The sequence below is a fragment of the Dipodomys merriami genome, unplaced genomic scaffold (genome assembly GCF_024711535.1).
Source record: "Dipodomys merriami isolate MVZ:Mamm:240054 unplaced genomic scaffold, mDipMer1.0.p SCAF_11, whole genome shotgun sequence".
Lineage (NCBI taxonomy): Eukaryota > Metazoa > Chordata > Mammalia > Rodentia > Heteromyidae > Dipodomys > Dipodomys merriami.
The window spans coordinates 13630586-13650760 of record NW_027202382.1 but is presented as its reverse complement, the minus strand read 5'-3'; the positions used below and the strand labels follow the sequence as shown (position 1 = coordinate 13650760).

The 20175-nt window shown below is 40.8% G+C and overlaps 1 protein-coding gene across 2 annotated transcripts in view; it reads right to left on the bottom strand.

Annotated features, from left to right (window-relative positions):
* Ube2r2 (ubiquitin conjugating enzyme E2 R2) overlaps window positions 1-20175 on the bottom strand; it is a 71219-nt gene that overhangs the window by 8252 nt on the left and 42792 nt on the right. For both annotated transcript variants that reach the window (XM_070008769.1, XM_070008761.1), the window contains exons 2-3: window positions 14092-14178; window positions 2772-2869 (exon numbers count right to left, since the gene is read on the bottom strand). In XM_070008769.1, coding sequence (XP_069864870.1) covers window positions 2772-2869; window positions 14092-14178 — 185 coding nt within the window. The remainder of the gene's footprint in view (window positions 1-2771; window positions 2870-14091; window positions 14179-20175) is intronic.

Here is a 20175-nt window from a genome sequence, read left to right as displayed (position 1 = left end):
TGCTGTCACCTCGCAGACTACAGACCTCTTATACCTAGACAAGGTGGCAAGGATGCCAACCTCAAAGAAGCAAAGTTTCAAAGTAATATAAAATTTAAAGACTTGCACATAGACCAATCATGATTTCCCAAATATTGACTGATACAAAACAAAATTTGACACTTGTAGACAAGACATAGCTACTTCCAACCTAGAAAAGGACAATGAATTTCAAAAGGCTAAACAAATGAGTGGTAGAAATGGAATTTTCTTTTGCGGAAGCAAGAAGAATTAATCGTCATGCATATAATCCTTTCTGTGAGTTTCTGGGAAGGGGCTGAAATGGTACGGAAATCTTAGCTCTAACCATCTTATTTTGGTCAGCAAAGTTCAGAATTTTTCAGGATTAAAACTGTATGTGTATGCATATATCCCTCCAGGCAGTATATGAGAGGTAGAAAGGGCTCATTTGTAAAAATGCAAGTTTAGCTCACTTCAACTTCACACGAGTGTACGCACACACGCATGCGAGCGCACACACACACAGATTTGGACTGCATTTTATGGGACATAATTTTGTGTTAAGCTGATGTGTGGAAAATAAAGCCCAATTCTAATGCCACAAGGAAATGGAATGTGCAATGAAACCACTTGTATTGACTTTGTATTCTATACTGACCCTTCCAATCTTTGAGTTCTTTTAATCTCCCATTTATAATCTTTCCAAGGACAGACCAGTAAACTAGAAAATGACTGGGTTAAAGCTGCCCTCAATCAAGGTACATTGTATTCATAAATCGACTCATTGAACCGAGATCCCTTTGTACAACTACTTAAAAAACAAAAGGTGGGGGGGAGGGGGGAGGCTGGGAAGGGATGTGAAGGGTAAACAAAGGAGGAGGCTGCAATGCTTGGTAAGAAATGTATGCATTATCCTGCCCATGTAATTGTAACTCCTCTGTACAGTATGTTCACAAATAAAATTAAATTAAAAAAAAATCAGGTATAAAAAAAAAAAAAAAGGTGACTCATGCCTGTAATCCTAGCTACTCAGGAGGCTGAGATCTGAGGATCCCGATTCAAAGCCAGCCCAGGCAGGAAAGTCCATGAGATTCGTATCTCCAATTAACCACCAGAAAACCAAAAGTAGCACTGTGGCTCAACTGGTAGAGCCCTCGCCTTGAACTGAAGAACTGAGGGACAGCGCCCAGGCCTATAGTTCAAGCCTCACAACTAACAAAGAGAAGGGCGGGGAGGGGCAGAAGGGAGAGAGGGAGGGGAAAAAAGGGAAGGAAAAGAAAAGAAACGATGGTAGTGAGGATCCTCAATAAGGCAATATTCTCACATCACTGAGGAAAGATGTGCCAGTGAGTGGGGGAGGACTAACAAGGAGAATGAATAAAGGTGATTATGAGTGAAGGAGTTTGTTTGCGTGTCTGAAAACAGAACAATTAAATCTGATGAAATTATTTTGGGGCAGGAGGAGTGGGATAGAGGCGAACAATACAAGGTGTGTGGAATTAGTAAAATGCATGCATGTGGGGAGATTTTACAATGGAAGCCCTTTGTACAACTACTATATGGTAATTTTTAAAAAGATAAAAAGGTAGGTACCAGTGTCTCACATCTGCAATTCCAGCGACTCAGGAGACTGTGGTCTGAGGATAGTGATTTGAAGCCAGCCCAGACTAGTATCTCCAATTAACCACCAAAAAAGAAAGCCATTAAGAGGAGCTATGGCTCCAGTGTCCAGTGATAGAGCACCAGGCCTTGAGCCAAACAGATCAGGGACAGTGCCCAGGCTATAAGTTCAAGCCCTGGACAGAGACAGAGAGACATACACCAAAAGGAAAGGGAAGAGAAAGGGCTAGAGGGAAGGAAAGAGAAAAGGAAGGGGAAAGGTAACCAAAAAATCATGGGCTTGAACTTAATCAATGTAAAAGAATTCTAGCTCAAAAATTTCCTCCATAGGGGCTGGGAAGGTGGCTCAGTGGTAGAGCGCTTGCCTTGCATGCCTGAGGCCCGGGGTTCTATTCCTCAGCACCACATAAGCAAAAAGAAAAATGCCGGAAGTGATGCTGTGGCTGGAGTGGTAGAGCGTTAGCCTTGAGCTGAAGAGCTGAGGGACAGGCTCAGAGTTCAGGGCCCCACGACCGGACCCAAAAAAAAAAAAAAAAAAAAAAAAATTCCTCCAATAGTGAACTCTAAGGAAGTTGGAGTCACATGTATTAAAGGTCAAGACATTTAGATGAAACTTCAAATACTTCTTAAAACTGAAAGTGTCGAGGGCCAGTGGCTCACATTTATAATCCTAACTACTCAGACGCTGAGATTTGAAGATCTCAGTTTGAAGCCAGCCCAGGCAGGAAAGTCTGTAAGACTCTTACCTGCAATTAACCACCAAAAAGCCAGAAGTGGGTGTTTGTTTGTTTGTTTTTTTTAAAAAGCACAGGGACAGTGTCAGGTCCTGAGTGGGTTCCCCAGGACAGGCACATATGCGGGCACACACATTCGCACGCAAAGTGTGCACATACACGCGCGCGCGCACACACTCACCCCAAAAAAAACTAGCGGAAGAAAAACCAACCTAACATAGGAAACTTCCTGTCACACAAGTTAAAAGACAATGAATTAAGTTCACACAAAAATACATCAACTGGTAGGCTTCTATAGTCACAGCTATTTGGGAGGCTAAAAGCAGGAGTTTTCGAAGTCAGCCTGGGCAACATAGTAAGACTGTCTCAAGAGCAAAATGAAGTAGAACAGAACAACAAAAAGTATTAGCACCTTACCTCACGTTCTGAGTAGGATTCCACCTTTCTGAGGGGAGTTCTCCACTCTGTGGGTCATCTACAGGTGGATGAAGAATCGAAATGCATACATCTCCATTCTACAAGACACAAATATCACACTACATAAATACCTAAAAAGTGATTTATAAGCCAGATATGGTCACACACACAAAATTCTAGCATTCAGGAGACTGAGGCAGGAAAATCTAAAGTTTGAGGTTACTAAAAAAAGTTTAAGGCTGGGTACCAGTGGCTCATATCTGTAATCCTCACAGTAGAAGGCTGAGATCTGAGAATTGTGGTTCAAAGCTAGTAAGGGCAGGAAAGTCTGTAAGACTATCTCCAATTAACCAACAAAAAGTTAGAAATGCAAGTGTGGCTTAAGTGGTAGAGTACTAGCTAGCTATGTGCAAAAAAAACTCAGGGACAGCATGCCCAGGCCCCAAGTTCAAGCTCCAGGACTGTTGCACATGCTGGCATACACATGCATGTACATATACACAACCATACACCATGAACAAGTTTCCAAGTTTCCTTCCAGTACACCACACTTGAATAAAATCAAAGACAATAATTATCTCAATAGATCCAGAAAAAGCCTCTGACAAAATGCAGTATCTTTATGACAAATCCCTGAAGAAATTAGGAATTATGATCCTACCTGAATTTAATAGAGGATATATACAAAAATAATTATGCACAAGTTATATTAGGTAAAAACCTTTCTTTAAAAATTAGAAATAATGGACTGGGAAGGTGGCTCAGTGGTAGAGTGTTTGCCTTGCATGCATGAGGCCCTGGGTTTGATTCCTCAGCACCACATAAGCAAAAAGAAAAAGGCCGGAAGTGGTGCTGTCGCTCAAGTGGAAGAGCGCTAGCCTTGAGCTGAAGAGCTGAGGGACAGCGCCCAGGCCCAGAGTTCAGGCTCCACGACTAGACCCCCCCCTCCCCCCCCAAAAAAAAGAAATAAGGGCTGGGGAGGTAGCTCAGTGGTAGAGCGCTTGCCTTGCATGCATGGGGCCCTGGATCGATTCCTCAGCACCACATAAGCAGAAAAAGCCAGAAGTAGCCTTGTGGCTGAGGAGCTCAGGGACAGTGTCCAGGCCCAGAGTTCAAGCCCCACGACTAACAAAATAAATAAATAAAAATAAAGAGGAAAAGGATTTCTAATTTCTCTCTCTTTTTTTTAATGCCAATCCTGGGATTTGAATTAAGGGTCTAGATGCTGTCCCTGAGCTTTTTTTATTTTTTGCTCTAAGGCTGGTGCTCTACCACTTGAGCCAGAGCTCCACTTCTAACGTTTTGATGGTTAATTGGAAATAAGTCTTCCAGACTTTCCTGCTTGGGCTGGCTTCAAACTCAATCCTCAGATCTGACTCCTGAGTGACTAGGATTACAAGTATGAGCCACAGGGTGCCTGGCTACTTTCTTTTTTTTATTATTTTTTAAATTTTAAAATATTCTCTTTTTTAAAAAAAATTATGTGATGTACTGAGGGATTACAGTGTCCTAAGTCGGTAATAAGTGCATTTCTCTTTAGACAATGTCACCCCTTTCTTCTCTCTCCCCTAGTTTTTCTCTCCTGTTCCCACCCATAAGTTGTACAGTTCATTTTCAACATAGGATCCCAGAGAGTTCCAGTGATGCAGTTGTTCCCCCTTTGTCCTTCCATTTCTGTGCCCCCCCCCAAAGAGGGCAAACAAGACAAATGTGCAAGCAAGACTAAGAAAACAAAAACAACAACAAAGAAAAAAACCTCGTTTCCATTTCTTGGGAGTTCATTTTGATAAATATTGTTATACGATCAGAGACACATAGGCATTGTGCCTTTATGTACTTTTTCCATTCTTTTTTTGTTTTTCCCTCCAGTCTTGGGGCTTGAACTCAAGCACCTGGGCACTGTCTCTGAGCTTCTTTCGCTCTACCACTTGAGCCAAAGTGCCACTTCTGGCCTTTGCTGTTTATGTGGTACTGAGCAATGGAACCCAGGGCTTCGTGCATACTAGGCAAGCACTCTACCACTAAGCCACATTCCCATCCCCTCTCCACTCATTTAATATTGTGCTTGAATTTTTAACCAAAGGAAAGGCAAAAATAAGACAAATTGGCAAGAAGATGTCAGATTATTTCTCTTTGTAGACTATAGAACCCGGTATCTAAAAGATCCTGAAGACTCTACCACAGAACTTCTCAGATCTCTCAGATCTGACACTTTCAGAGAAGCAGAATACAACATCAACATACTAATACCAGCAGCTTTTCCATATACCAATTTAAAGAAACCAACCCTTGGGGAGGGAAGGGATGGTAGGGAAAAAACAAAGGAGGAGGTAACAACACTCGATAGGAAATGTACTCATTACCTTACTCATGTATCTGTAACCCCTCTGTACAGTACTTTTACAATAAAAAAATATATACCAAAAAAAAAAAAAACCCCTACCACTCATCGAAAAAAGAAATCAGGAGAGCAAGGAAAGTACTCAGGCCCCGAGTTCAAGCCATAGAACTACACTCTCTCTCTCTCTCTCTCTCTCTCTCTCTCTCTTTCCTCTCTCTCTCTGAAATTAGGGAAAAAAATCCCACTCAATTTCAAAAAGGAAAAATAAAATAGAAATAAAACTAAGAAGGTAAGAGATAACAAAACTACAAAACACTGAAAAAACTGTAAGAGATGGCAAGAACTGTTCATAGATCCTCAGAATTCATACTGGGAAAATGAACATATTGCATTGATCTACAGATTCAATGTAACCTCCATAAAAATTCCAATGACAGGACTGGAGGCATGGCTTAAGAAGTAGGCTAGCAAGAGCAATGCTGTAAATCCCAGAAGTACTAAAGAAAACCAATAGTAGTAATCTCAATACCATTCTTCATAGAATAGAAAAAATTCTGAAACTTATATGGAAACACAGAAGACCCCAAATAGCCAAAGCAATCCTGAGCAAAAAAAAAAAAAGCAACAGCCGGGCGCTGGTGGCTCACGCCTGTAATCCTAGCTACTCAGGAGGCTGAGATCTGAGGATCGTGGTTCAAAGCCAGCCCGGGCAGGAAAGACCGTGAGACTCCTATCTCCAATAAACCACCAGAAAACCGGAAGTGGCGCTGTAGCTCAAGTGGTAGAGCGCTCGCCTTGAGCTGGAGAGCTGAGGGACAGCGCCCAGGCCCAGAGTTCAAGCCCCACGACCGACAAAAAAAAAAAAAAAAAAAAAAAAGCAACATTGAAAGTATCACAGTATTTCATTTCAAATTATACTACAGAGCAATCGTAACAATGACATGGCCCAAAAACATGTAGATCAATGGAATACAAAAGGAGACCTATATGTAAATTCATACAACTAGAGACATCTGATTTATCATAAAGATACCAAAATCATTTCAGAAAAGTGGTGCTGGGAATAAACAGCAATGTGTATGGCAAAGACTGTAACTAGATCTAATCCTGTATAATAATCATTAAAAATGGCTCAAAACCCTTTATATAACTTTGAAACTACTCGAGGAAAATACTTCATCACTCAGGAAATAAGAGCAAGACTGACAAATGGGAACGCATCAAATTAAGAAGCTTCTGCACAGCAAAGGAAACAATTACCAGACTGAAAAGACAGCCAAAAGAATTAGAAAAAACCTCTTTGACAGCTATTTATCTTACAGGGGCTTAATATCTACACTACTTAAAAGAACCTGGAAAAAAATTAAAATACCAAAAGAAATAATCTAATCAATTAAAAACACACATTTTTCAAATGAGGAAGTACAAATGGCCAATAAATCATTAGAAAATGTTAAATAGCTTGAGCTATCAGAAAAATGCAAACTCAAATTAAACATATGAAAGCCAGGTGCTGATGGCCAAAGTCTCAAATCCCAGATACTCAGGAAAGCTGGTATCAAGAAGATATTGGTTCATGGACAGCTCAAGGCAGGAAAGTTTCAAAAGCATAAAATGCTTAAGTGATAGAGTAAAAATTTTAGATATGTGGTAAGGTGGCTTATCTTAGCTGAGTGCCATTATGGGAAAAAATAAACTGGGCCAGGCTAGGGGCTTAGGTCAAATCATAGAGCGCTGCCAAGGAAGTAGAAGTCTCTGAGTTCAGTCTCCAGTAGCAAAATTAAACGAAGCTAGACTACGTTAAAACTGAAAATTACTCAGGATACTGCTCAAATACTGGAACATTTTGCCTAGTAAGCACTAGATTTAGTTCAAACACCAGTACTGCCCAATTAAATCAGTTAATTAATGAAAAAAAATGTGCACATTTAAAAAACATGAAGAAAGTGAAAAGGTAACACATAAAATGGGAAAAAAATTGCAAATCAAATCTAACGAAGGTTTATAATACCTGTACTATATAAGGAACTCCAAAAACTCAGTAACAAAAAGATAAACAACCTGACTAAGAAATGGACAAAGGGGGGAGGGAGGGAAAGTGGGAGAAAAATGAGGGAGGGTACCATTGTTTGACAAGGAATGTACTCAGTACCTTACCCAGTAACTATAACACCTCTATACATCACCTTGACAATTAAAACAAAAAACAAAAAAAAAACAGACAAAGTTGAGCACAGGAGTACACAGCAATAGTTACCAGCAATTTGAGAAACAAAGGCAGGAAGATCACTTTATCCAGGAGTTTGAGGACAGCCTAGTCAACAAAAGCTGGACAACCTGAAAATCTGTCTTTAAATACATACATATGGGTATGATGGGTATGTATTTAATAGGTAAAGCACAATCATTTCTACAATAAAAATACACAAATGGGGGGCTGGGAAGGTGGCTCAGTGGTAAAGCACTTGCCTTGCATGCCTGAGGCCCTGGGTTCCATTCCTCAGCACCACATAAGCAAAAAGAAAAAAGCCAGAAGTGGTGCTGTGGCTCAAGTGGTAGAGCGCTAGCCTTGAGCTGAAGAGTTGAGGGACAGCGCCCAGGCCCAGATCCAGGCCCCACGACTGGACCAAAACAAAAACAACAACAACAAAAAAAAACTCACAAATGGCCAATAAGTAAATGAAAGGATGTTCTGGATATTAGGGAATTACAAATCAAAATCACAATGAAAGATTAGTATAGCTACATTTGGTTTTGTTTTTATTTTTTTTTTCTAGCATGACTATACTTGAAAAGAGAAAATAAGTCAGGCACCAGTGGTTCATGCCTGTAATCCTAGCTACTCAGGAGGCTGAGATCTGAGGATCGAGGTTCAAAGCCAGCCCAGGCAGGAAAGTCCATGAGACTCTTATTTCCAATAAACCACTAGAAAACAGGAAGTGGTGCTGTGGCTCAAGCAGTAGAACGCTTGCCTTGGGCTGAAAAGCACAGGGACAGCACCCAAGCCCAGAGTTCAAGCCCCACGACCAACCAAACAAACACGAAAAAAAAAAAAAAAAAGAGAAAATAACTAATATTATGAGGCGTTAGAGGAACTGGAATTCTCAGTAAGATAGTATTCGTAAGAATAACAAGATGGTTAAGTACTAGAACAAAAAAAGAAAAAAGCTCTTCAAACAAGCTAGACAGCGTTCCCATTTAACTCCATTGTTCCTCTCTGAAGTAATGTCCATGAACAAATAACTGTATAAACTAATTTGCATATCGATACAATGGAATAAGATTCAGCCATAAAAGGTAATGAAGTACCAGGAACTAGTGGTTCACACCTATAATCCTAGCTACTAGAGATCTGAGGATCATGATTTGAAGCCAGCAGAAGGAAATACTCTTACCTCCAATTAACCACCAAAAAGCCAGAAATGAGAATTGGGGATTTAGCTCAGTGGAAGAACATTTGCCAGGGAAAGCAGGGCCCTGAGTTCAGTCTTTGGCTCTGGGGGGGAAGGTTGGAAGCCAGAAATGGCTCAAGTGGTAGAGTGCTAGCCTTGAGCAAAAAAGCTAAGGGAGAACACCCAAGCCCTGACTGAGTTCAGGCCCAGGACTGGAAACAGTGAAATAATGATAAATAAATAAATAATGATAAAATAGTACCAAGAAGATGACTCTTCAAAACATGTTAAAGAAGCCAGATAAAGAATCACATATTTTATACTGTAAGTCCATTTATATTAGATATCCACAATATATAAGCAGACAGCAAACTGGTAGTTGCTAGAGAATATGGAGATAATAGAATGGGAAGAAACTATATAGTAAGTAGAACGCTTTACGTTAGAGTAATAGACTTTATAGCTACTAGACATAGCAATTGTACAACATTAAGAACTTACTTTAAAGCCAGGCACTGTTGGCTCACGCCTATAATCCTAGCTACTCAGGAGGCTGAGATCTGAGTATGGCAGTTCAAAGCCAACCCAGGCAAGGAAAGTGCATGAGACTCTTATCTCCAATTAACCAGAAGTAGCGCTGTGGCTCAAATGGTAGAGCACTTACCTTGAGCTAAAGAGCTGAGGGACAGTGCCCAGGCCCAGAGTTCAAGCCCAATGACTGATTAAAAAAAAAAATACTATATATCATTACTTTTTGTAGTGCTAGGGATCAAACCCAAGCTCATATATGCCAGGAAAGCACATTACAACTGAGTTACATTTTCAACTGAATCCTTCATTTAAAAGGCTTTTGTTTTAAGGGACGAAGCAAGGATGAACAAACACAACCATGCTATTCAGTATACACTATGTAGAAAAGAACCTATGTGGGCTGGGAAGGTGGCTCAGTGGTAGAGCGCTTGCCTTGCATGCATGATGCCCTAGGTTCGATTCCTCTGCACCACATAAGCAAAAAGAGAAAAGCCGGAAGTGGCGCTGTGGTTCAAAGTGGTAGAGTGCTAGCCTTGAGCTAAAGAGCTGAGGGACAGCGCCCAGGCTCAGAGTTCAGGCCCCACGACCGGACCCCCCAAAAAAAAAAAAAAGAAAAAGAAAATAATTGTTCAAAAATTAGAAATGTACTCATTACCTGACTTAAGAAATGGTAATCCCTCTGTACAACACATTAATAATAATAGTTATTTTTAAAGGTTAATGGATGTGATGTATATGGGGGGTGCGTGCATGTGCATACACACACACACTCACGCACGCACGCACGCACGCACGCCTGCCTATGCGCACATGTTCACAATATGATGCATGCTGGTTCAATCCCCAGATTGAACTTCACCTGGGCACTGTTTCTAAGGGTATTTTGTTCAAGGCTAGGGCTCAAGTGAGCTACAGCTCCACTTTTTTTTTGTAATAAGAGTCTCACAAAACATTCCTATGGGCTGGCTTTGAATGGAGATCCTCAGATGTCAGCATCCTCGGTAGCTAGGTTTACAGGCAAAAGCCACTCACACCCAGCTTGTATGTAAATTTTATCGTGACAAACTGTGGGAAGAGCAGGGAAGGGAAGGGAAGAGGGGAGGTGATGGGAGTGAAGGGGAAAGAAAGAAGGAGCCAGGTAGGGAGGAGTTCTTGGCTTCTAGAAAGGAAGTTCTAAAACGTAAGAGGTAAGGGAGTAGGGCTCGTGGTAAAATGCATGCTCTGGTTGGATCCCTAGGATCAATAAAGCAGCTGGATGTGATGGTGCACAAGACTACAACCCTAGAATTTTGGAGATGGGAAGATCTCAAGAGTTCCTAGCCAGCCAGCTTGGATAAACAAAGCATCAGAAAAAAAAAAAAAAAAAAGAGAGAGATGAAATTCAAAATAGTAAGAAAAAAATGTGAAATTAAAATGTCTAGCCCAGGGGCTAGAAAGGTGGCTCAGTGGTAGAGTGCATGCCTTGCAAGCATGAGGCCCTGGGTTCGATTCCTCAGCACCACATAAACAGAAAAAGCCGGAAGTGGCGCTGTGGCTCCAGTGGTAGAGCGCTAGCCTTGAGCTGAAGAGCTGAGGGACAGTGCCCAGACCCCGAGTTCAGGCCCCATGACCGGCAAAAAAATAAAAAATAAAAAATAAAAAAATAAATAAAATAAAATGTCTAGCCCAGGCTGGCACCAGTGGCTCATGCCTGTAATCCTAGTTACTCAAGAGGTTAAAGAGATCTGAGGATCACAGTTCAAAGCCAGCCTAGGCAGGAAAGTCCGTGAGACTCTTATCTCCAATTAACCACCAAAAAACTAGAGATGGCTCAAGTGGTAGAGCACTAGCCTTGAGCTGAAGAGCTGAGGGACAGTGCCCAGGCCCAGAGTTCAAGCCCCACGACCAACCAACAAACAAACAAACAAATAAATAAATATAGAAATAAATGAAACATCTAGCCCAGACTCTACCCAAATTCAATTAATGAGTCTGCTAAGCAGCTAAATTTAGGCATATTAATACCATAAAAGAATCATCCCCAGGGGCTGGGAAGGTGGCTCAGTGGTAGAGTGCTTGCCTTGCATGCATGAGGCCCTGGGTTCGATTCCTCAGCACCACATAAGCAGAAAAAGCCAGAAGTGCCGCTGTGGCTCAAGTGTTAGAGCACTAGCCTTGAGCTCAAGAGCTGAGGGACAGCGCCCAGGCCCAGAGTTCAGGCCCCATGACCGGCAAAAAAAAAAAAAGTAGAGCAGCCAGAAGCCAGTGACTCACACCTGTAATCCCAGCTACTTAAGGAGGCTAAAATTTGAGGATCATGGTTTGAAGCCAAACCAGGAAAGGCCATGGGACTCTTATTCCCAACTAACCATCAAAAAGCGTAAGACCCTGAGTTCAAGCACCAGTACACCAGCACAAAAAATAAAATCCTTGGCTCATGTGTCAGAGAACTTGCTCAAGTAAGCCCAAGGCTTTGAATTCAATCCAAAATAATCAATTTAAAAAATAAAAGTTATGTACAACAACCATAAATCAAACATAATCCTTTCCTCTGTTGGCTAATAGCCAGGTGTATGTAGCACTTCAGTATTATTTAGAGGTTCCTACTCTATGTGCGTTAGCATACATCCTTCTCTGCATAGGGAATAAGAAGCAAACCAATTCAGGCATCCTTCCCTAGGTACCAGCTTTTTACTAGTTAATTGGAGTTAAGAGTCTCTCAGGTTTGCCGGGCGCCAGTGGCTCACACCTGTAATCCTAGCTACTCAGGAGGCTGAGAGCTGAGGATCCTGGTTCAAAGCCAGCCTGGGCAGGAATGTCCCTAAGACTCTTATCTCCAATAAACCACCAGAAAACCAGAAGTGGTGCTGTGGCTCAAGTGGTAGAGTGCTCACCTGAGCTGAAGAGCTGAGGAACCAGGCCCAGAGTTCAAGCCCTACGACTGGAGTAAAAAAAGAAATTCAATTCTGTCCTACAATAGATGATTCAAAAACTGCAGTACTTATAAATGGAATTTCAACACAGCCACTAGAAAGAGTATTATGTCGTTTGCAGGGAAATGGATGGAGATAGAACAAATCATGGTAAGTGGGGTAAGCCAAGCTCAGAGAGACAAGTCTCTGAGACTTATCCAATTAACCACCAAAAACAAGTAGAACACGCACACATACAAAAAAGTGGGGTCTTCACACTCTATATTCATGATTAGGATTGGTGCCCTTATAAAAGATGTAAAAAAAAGCCAGGTGCCAGCAACTCACACCTGTAATTCTAGCTACTCAGGAGGCTGAGATCTGAGGATCATGGTTTGAAACTAGCCTGGACAAGAGTCTGTGAACTCTTCAATAAGTTATTAAGAAAAGGCTGGAAATGGCACTATGGTTCATGTGGTAGAGTGCTAGCCTTGAACAAAAAGAGGCTCAAAGAGAATCCAGGCCCTGAGTTCAAACCCTGGGACAGGCAAAACAACAACAACAACAAAAACCTGCAAAAGTTAAGTGCTAGTGGCTCACAGCTATAATCCTTGCTACTCAGGATGCTGAGATGTGAAGACTGCAGTTTGAAGCCAGCACTAGGTGCTGGTGGCTAATACCTGTAATTCTGCCTACTCAGTAGGAAGCTAAAATCTGAGGATTAAGGTTCAAAGCCAACCTGGGCAGGAAAGTCTGTGAAACCTTTATTTCCAATTAACCACCAAAAAGTGGAGCTGTGGCTCAAGTGGTAGAGTCCTAACCTTAAGCAAAAAAGCTCAGCACCCAGACCATGAGTTCAAGCCCCAGGACCAACAAGAACAACAAAAAAGATGCAAAAGAAAGCTGCTATACCTCTTCAGCGATGTGATAAAGCATCAAGGCATTATCTCAATAGAACAAAAATTCTCAGGAGTCACTAAATCTGCTGGCACTTTGTTCTTAGTCTTCCCAACTCTCAGCACCAATATAAGCAATATAATTTAATTGCTCAATAACTACTCAAACTAAGGTATTTTGCTATAGCAACACAGTGAACCTAAGGTACTAAGTATTCTTCTGAGACTATTGACAGTTTAATCTTAAGAAATAATAAATTAGTTCTACATACCTCTCCTACAATTGGGTAAACTTTGTTATACAGAATTGTATTTTCTCTAATGTTTATTATTTTAAATTCCAAAACAAAATCAAACCACTAATACCCTAGGAACTTACTATTTCTGGAAAGGAAAACTGTATTACCTTTTCAGTACTAGTATGACCTATTTGAAAAAAAGAAATCACAGCAGATATGAGGCTTAGACTAGAATAGCCCCAATTCAAGGCTAGCCTGAGATACAGTATGAAATCCTGTCACAAAAGAAAGAGTCGGAAAGAGGGCAAAGGAGAGAACAGAAAAAAAGTCAGGAATTACAGAAAAAGCACATGTGTGAAACTTAAAAGCTGCTCCATTATGCTAGTACATTATTCTTGCAATGTTATGACTTAGCCTGAAGCTAATATGTTTCAATCACCTAAGGTAATGCTAGTTTCTGCAGGCATGTTGATTTGTTCAGAAGAACCTCACCTTGGATTTATTCCAAAAAAGGCTTTCAAATGTTCAGCAGTAACTCCTGAAAGGAGGCCAGTCCAAATGTAGAATAAATCCCCCCAAAAAGCTGAATCTCTGATCAACAGGTGACCCTGGCTGTGAAGTTAGAGGATAGGTACACAAATAAATTTATATGCCTTTATTAAATATTTAGATGCCTACATTAACACATGTGTACTGTAATCTCAGCAATAAGGTAATAGGTTTAAAGCCTCAATAATTAGATAATACATTCTAGGTATTATAAATCCACTTCAATTTTAGATAATTAAACTTAGAGACTATTAACTGAATGTACAAAAATCATGAACACTTCTGTATGGCTATAGTACATAATGACATACAGAGAGCTTTAAAAGAACAACTGTGTACAAGTGTGGTGTGGGGGATGGAACTCAGGGTGTTTTGTATGCTAACTGAATACTGTCACTGAGCTCCATTCCCAGTCCCAGTCTATTTTAAGAATTAACCAGGAAAATAAATCTACACACAAATTTATGATTACATTGCTTACCTCATAAATGTTGGGGTGCCACATTTTGGTCAAGAATCTGAAGGTAGGTGGTGAATATGGATAGTCAATAGGAAATTTAATATGTGCCTGAAAAAAAAAGAAAGACATGCTAATAAATGAAACTAATTCATCTAATACTTCACCCTGTTAAACTCCCAAAGAAACAAAGCTTCTTTCTATAAAGCATACTCCTAAGTATAAAGTAACTCATTTATAATTTACTATCCCTAGTGATGCAGTTATAAAAGCATGATCTTTGAGGAATCCTTCAAACATATATGAGACTATGTTACACTATCAAAACTGAAGTATTATAATTTTTAATTCAACTCATGGGAATGCATGTTACATCCATTGTTTTTCTTTTTTGTTCTGAAGTGCTGGGGATGGAATCCAGAGCCCTTCTTTCACAAGCTAGGCAAGCACTTGACCACTGAGCTACATACCTAACATGGAATACTGATTTTTTTAATAGCAATAAACAACTAATAAGGCCATTCTGTACAGCATCAAAAATGAAAAGGTAGTATATTTTTCTTTTTACTCACATAGTTTAAATATTATCTTCTCACCTAGAAATAACAGCATTCTGATGTAGTTCCTTATAATAGTTTTCTGCTTTATCCATGTTTTCATTTCCTTACAAAAAAAAAATACTTTTAAGCCAAGCAACAGTGGCTCATGTCTATAATCCTAGCTAACTGGGAAGCTGAAATCGAGAATTGCAGCTCAAAGCCAGGCTGGGCAGGAAAGCCTCTGAGACCCTTATCTCCAATTAACTAACAAAAAAAACCAGAAGTGGAACAGTGGCTCAAGAAGTAAAGTGCTAACCCTGAGCTTGACAGTGCCCAGGCCCTAAGTTCAAGCCCCAGGATGCCCCCCCCCAAAAAAATACTGTGTTAATCCTAATGATCATAAATGTAAAGATTTTTCTTTTCTGTGCTGGTCCTGGGGCTTGAACTCAGAGCCTGGGCACTGTCCCTGAGCTTCTTTTTGCTAAAAGCTAACATTCTACCACTTAAGCACAGCGCCACTTCTGGCTTTTTCTGTTTCTGTGGTACTGAGGAGTCAACCCCACTAAGCCACATTCCCAGCCTCATTAACACAATATTCTATCATATATATGATAAATACATATTCCATCATATTCATATAGATGAGCTTTTTTTTTAATGATTTAATTATTTTGGAGCATTTAGGGTGCTTCTCTTTTGTTTCTTATTTTGGTGCTGTTAGGGACCAAACTCAGGGACTCAAGTATACCAGGCAAGCAAAGCACTCTACCACTGAGCCAAATCCCCAATCCAGCTTCCCACATGTTTGCAATTATGGATACTATTGTAGTGAGTATCTTTGGTGAGCCCTCCAAAGTTCTTTGCTAGCTGGGCACCAGTGGCTCATGCCTGTAATCCCAGCTACTCAGTAGGCTGAGATCTGAGGACTGTAGTTCAAAGCCAGTGCAGGCAAGAAAGTCTGTGAGAGACTCTTATCTCTAATAAACTACTCAGAAAAAGCCAGAAGTGGCACTGTGGCTCAAATGGTAGAGTGCTAGCCTTAAGCACAAAGAGACCCAGGAACAGTCCTGAAGTTCAAGCCCCAGGACTGGTGCGACCACCCCCCCCCCCCGCCAAAAAAAGTTATCTACTAAAAAAGCAATGAGAAATTTGCCAAAAATCATAAAGATGTCCAGGCACCGATGGCTCACGCCTGCAATCCTACTCAGAAGGCTGAGATCTAAGGAGACTCTTATCTCCAATATAAAAAAGAAAAACAAAACCCAGAAGTGAAGCTATGCCTCAAACAATAAGACTACTAGGTAGTCTTGAGCAAAAAAGCTGAGGGGCATTGTCCAGGCCCTGAGCTGAAGCCCTAGGATTGGCACCAAAAAAAAAAAAAAAAAAAAGTAAAGATGAACTTTTTTAGAATTCTTGAAAATAGCCAAACTCAGAAATGTACATATGTTGTGCCAGCACAAGGATCTTGAGTTTGAATCTAGCTTTGGTCACTTATCAAGACTGTCAAAAGGATGGGAGAGAAAACAAAAAGCTTCCAACAATTCGCGAAAAACAGCTAAACTTAATTTAAAAAACAAAACAAAAAGTTTTGGAGTTTTAAATTAACCTTCTCCAATCCTATGCTCTATAGCTGTGCAGAAGCTCTAAAAAGAAAAGGTCAGTTCAATGTGAAAAATGGGAGAAGTCAGCTGTATCTCTTCCTATCACCCTGGTTAAGAAAAATCTTCCTGGGGCTGGGAAGGTGGCTCAGTGGTAGAGCGCTTGCCTTGCATGCCTGAGGCCCTGGGTTCGATTCCTTAGCACCACATAAGCAAAAAGAAAAAAGCCGGAAGTGGCGCTGTGGCTCAAGTGGTAGGGCACTAGCCTTGAGCTGAAGAGCTGAGGGACAGTGCTCAGGCCCAGAGTTCAGGCCCCACAACTGGACCAAAAAAAAAAAAAAAGAAAGAAAGAAAGAAAAATCTTCCTAGAAAAGATGGGTGGCTCACCCCTATAATACTAGCTACTCAGGAAGCTAAGATGTGAGGATCACAGTTCAAAGCCAAACCCAGGCAGGGAAGTCTGAGACATCTCCAATTAACCACCTAAAAACCAGAAGTGACACTGTGGCTCAAAGTGGTAGAGTGGCTAGCCTTCAGTGAAAAAACTTGGGGATAGTGCCCAGGCCCTAAGTTTAAGCCCCACGACCACCACCACCAACAACAAAATCTTCCTAGAGAATAAAGATACACCTTGGATCTCACATTATTCTAAAAAATTTGAAGCAGTGGTGGTGACTGGTCTCAATTAAGAGTTTGCCACAAACACAATAACATGATTTACCAATAACCTTTGAAAACAAATTTCCTCACCCAACTGAGAAGAGTTCCACATACAGGAAGAAGCCTTTGAAATAGTGTTGCAATGTAGTTCTGAAATTGACTGTCAGCCAAGATTCACCCTTCCAGTTTATATACCACCACATAGCCATCACCCATTTTAAGGAAACTACAAGAAACCACCAACTAAAAGGAGATAGGAGATTTAAATCTCCAGATTCTGGACCCAGATGTGCGGCACAAACCACACAAAATTCATGAATAAACACACAGCAATATGTTTCCCTCAAAAATTAGATAGGTGACAGTGCTCAGGCCCAGAGTTCAGGCCCCACGACCAGACCCCCCAAAAGAATAAAATAAAATATTGGGAGAAAATGAGGGAGGGGGTAACACTTTTCAAAAATAAAGGTACTCATTACCTTACTTACATAACTGTAACCCCTCTGTACACCACTTTACAATAATATTTAAATTTAAAAAATAATAAAGAAATTCGGAGGTAGGGGAAGATGGGAAGGGATGGTATGGGGAAACAAAGGAGGAGGCAACAATGCTTGATAAGAAATGTACTCATTATCTTGCCCATGTAATTGTAACCCCTCTGTATGGTATTTTCACAATAAAAATAAAATTAAAAATAAAAAAATAATAATAAAGAAAAAAATTAGACAGGTGTCAGTAGTTCACACCTATAATCCTTGCTACTCAGGAAGCTAATACCTGATAATGACAGATTGAAGCCAGCCCAGGCAAAAAAATTTATAAGGCTCTTATCTTCAATTAGCCACCAAAATGCCAGAAGTGGAGCTGTAGCTCAAATGGTAGAGCACCAGCCTTGAGCAAAGCAACTAAGGGAGAACGCCCTGGCCCTGTGTTCAAGCCCTCAAACCAGCACCCCCCCCCCCAAAAAAAAGCCCCACTCACACAACATAACTCCAAACAATGACAAGAATGCTTAGTGAAATAAAGATACTGATAGTTAAACAACTTTACAGATTCATAAAAGATTCAAACAGCAAGAACAAAGGAGAATAAAAACAGATGGTAATGCAGAATGTGAAAGAAGAATTCAATAAAGATATGGAAATCTTGGGGGAAAAAATCAAACTGAAATCTTAGAGGACCTCAACTGCCCAAGTAAAAAAGCTCATTGGATACCTAGGGAAACAGAACAGAAAAAGTTTGAGTCAAGAGTATCAGATGTTGAAAAAAAAAAAAAGTATCAGATGTTGAAAATAAAGCAGAGGAATTAGATCAAACATTCAAACACATTGGACACACACACACACGACACACACACACACACACACACATGAGACACCAGGACTTACGACACACACACACACACACACACACACACACACACACACACACACACACACACACACACACACACACACACACACACACACACACACACACACACACACACACACACACACACACACACACACACACACACACACACACACACGAGACACCAGGACTTAAAGAGCTCTCAGACTCCTTCAAAAGAACAACTTTATACATAATGGAATTAGATGAGGGAGAAGAAATGAAAATAAAGGCACTGATAAATTATTCAAAAAAAAGGGCAAAAAACTTCCTCAACCTTAAGAGTTTTGTCCATGTGATATAGACATACAGAACTCCAAACAAGATCAGTGAAGAAATACCCTTAGATATATAATGGTAAAAACACTAAATACACAGAACAAATAAGATTATAGGAAGCAGCAAAAGAGGAAGGTGACCTACAATGGCAGACTCATTTAGAGTAACAGCAGATTTCTTGATGCAAGTACTTAAGTGAAAGAAGGATATAGAAATATCCTATATTCAAGCCCTAAAGGACAATTATCAACCTAGATTTAAGCTACCCTTCATAACTGGTGGAAAAATTAAAAAAGTTCCATAATAAACATCAACTAAAGGAATTTTTTTTGGGGGGGGAGTCCGGTCATGGGGCCTGAACTCTGGGCCTGGGCGCTGTCCCTCAGCTCTTCAGCTCAAGGCTAGCGCTCTACCACTTGAGCCATAGCGCCACTTCCGGCTTTTTTCTTTTTGCTTATGTGGTGCTGAGGAATCGAACCCAGGGCCTCAGGCATGCAAGGCAAGCGCTCTACCACTGAGCCACCTTCCCAGCCCATCTAAAGGAATTTATTATCACTAAACTAGCAGTACAAAAAATATCTAAGGGAAGCCTAGCTTAAGAAGAAAATAATACAGGAATGAATATACCCTTCTAGATGAACAGCAAAACAGGAAGAGGAAATACACATGTTACTGAGCTCAACTCTCCAACTGAAAGACAGAACAGGCTGGGTGCTGGTGACAACCATTTATAATTCTACCTACACAGGAGGCTGAGATCTGAGAATTGCAGTTTAAAGCCAGCCCAAAACAGAAAAGCCCATGAAACTTCATCTCCAGAAATGGAGCTGTGGTTCAAGTGGCAAAGCGCTAGCCTTCAGTAAAGAAGCTCAGGCCCCGGGGGGGGGGGGGGGGGGCGCTGGGAAGATGGCTCAGTGGTAGATCACTTGCCTTGAATGCCTGAGGCCCTGGGTTCAATTCCTCAGCACCACATAAGCAAAAAGAAAAAAGCCAGAAGTGGCGCTGTGGCTCAAGCGGTAGAGCGCTAGCCTTGAGCTGAAGAGCTGAGGGACAGCGCCCAGGCCCAGAGTTCAGGCCCCATGACTGGACCAAAAAAATTTTTAAAAAAAAGCAGCTCAGGCCCTGAGTTCAAGCTCTAAGACTGGCACAGAGAGAGAGAGAGAGCTTGAATAGTAGCTTGGATAAGAAAACAAGGTCTTTCCCTTCCCTTCCACAAATTATACCAACATCAAATACAGTGAAAGCAGGGGTTATACTGTGGGGGAGAGACATACAAAGCAACAAAGAAATCATCAAATGGTTTAAATAGAGATACAGGTGGACCCACTGAAACAATCATTAAAACGAACTTTACAACTTTGGGGGGGAGGGATAACAGAGGAGGCGGCAACAATGTTTGATAAGAAATGTACTCATTACCTTGCTCATGTAATTGTAACTCCTCTATACAGTATTTTCACAATTAAAAAAAAAGAAAACAAGGTCCAACTATTTGTTGCCTTCAAGAAACAGACCACTGATAAAGACAAAAATAGTTGAGAGTAAAAGGACCAAAAAAGCCTTTCCAAGAAAATGCACCCTGAAAGTAAACAGGAGTAGCCCTACTTACATCTATCTGCTAATGCTGACTTCAAGTT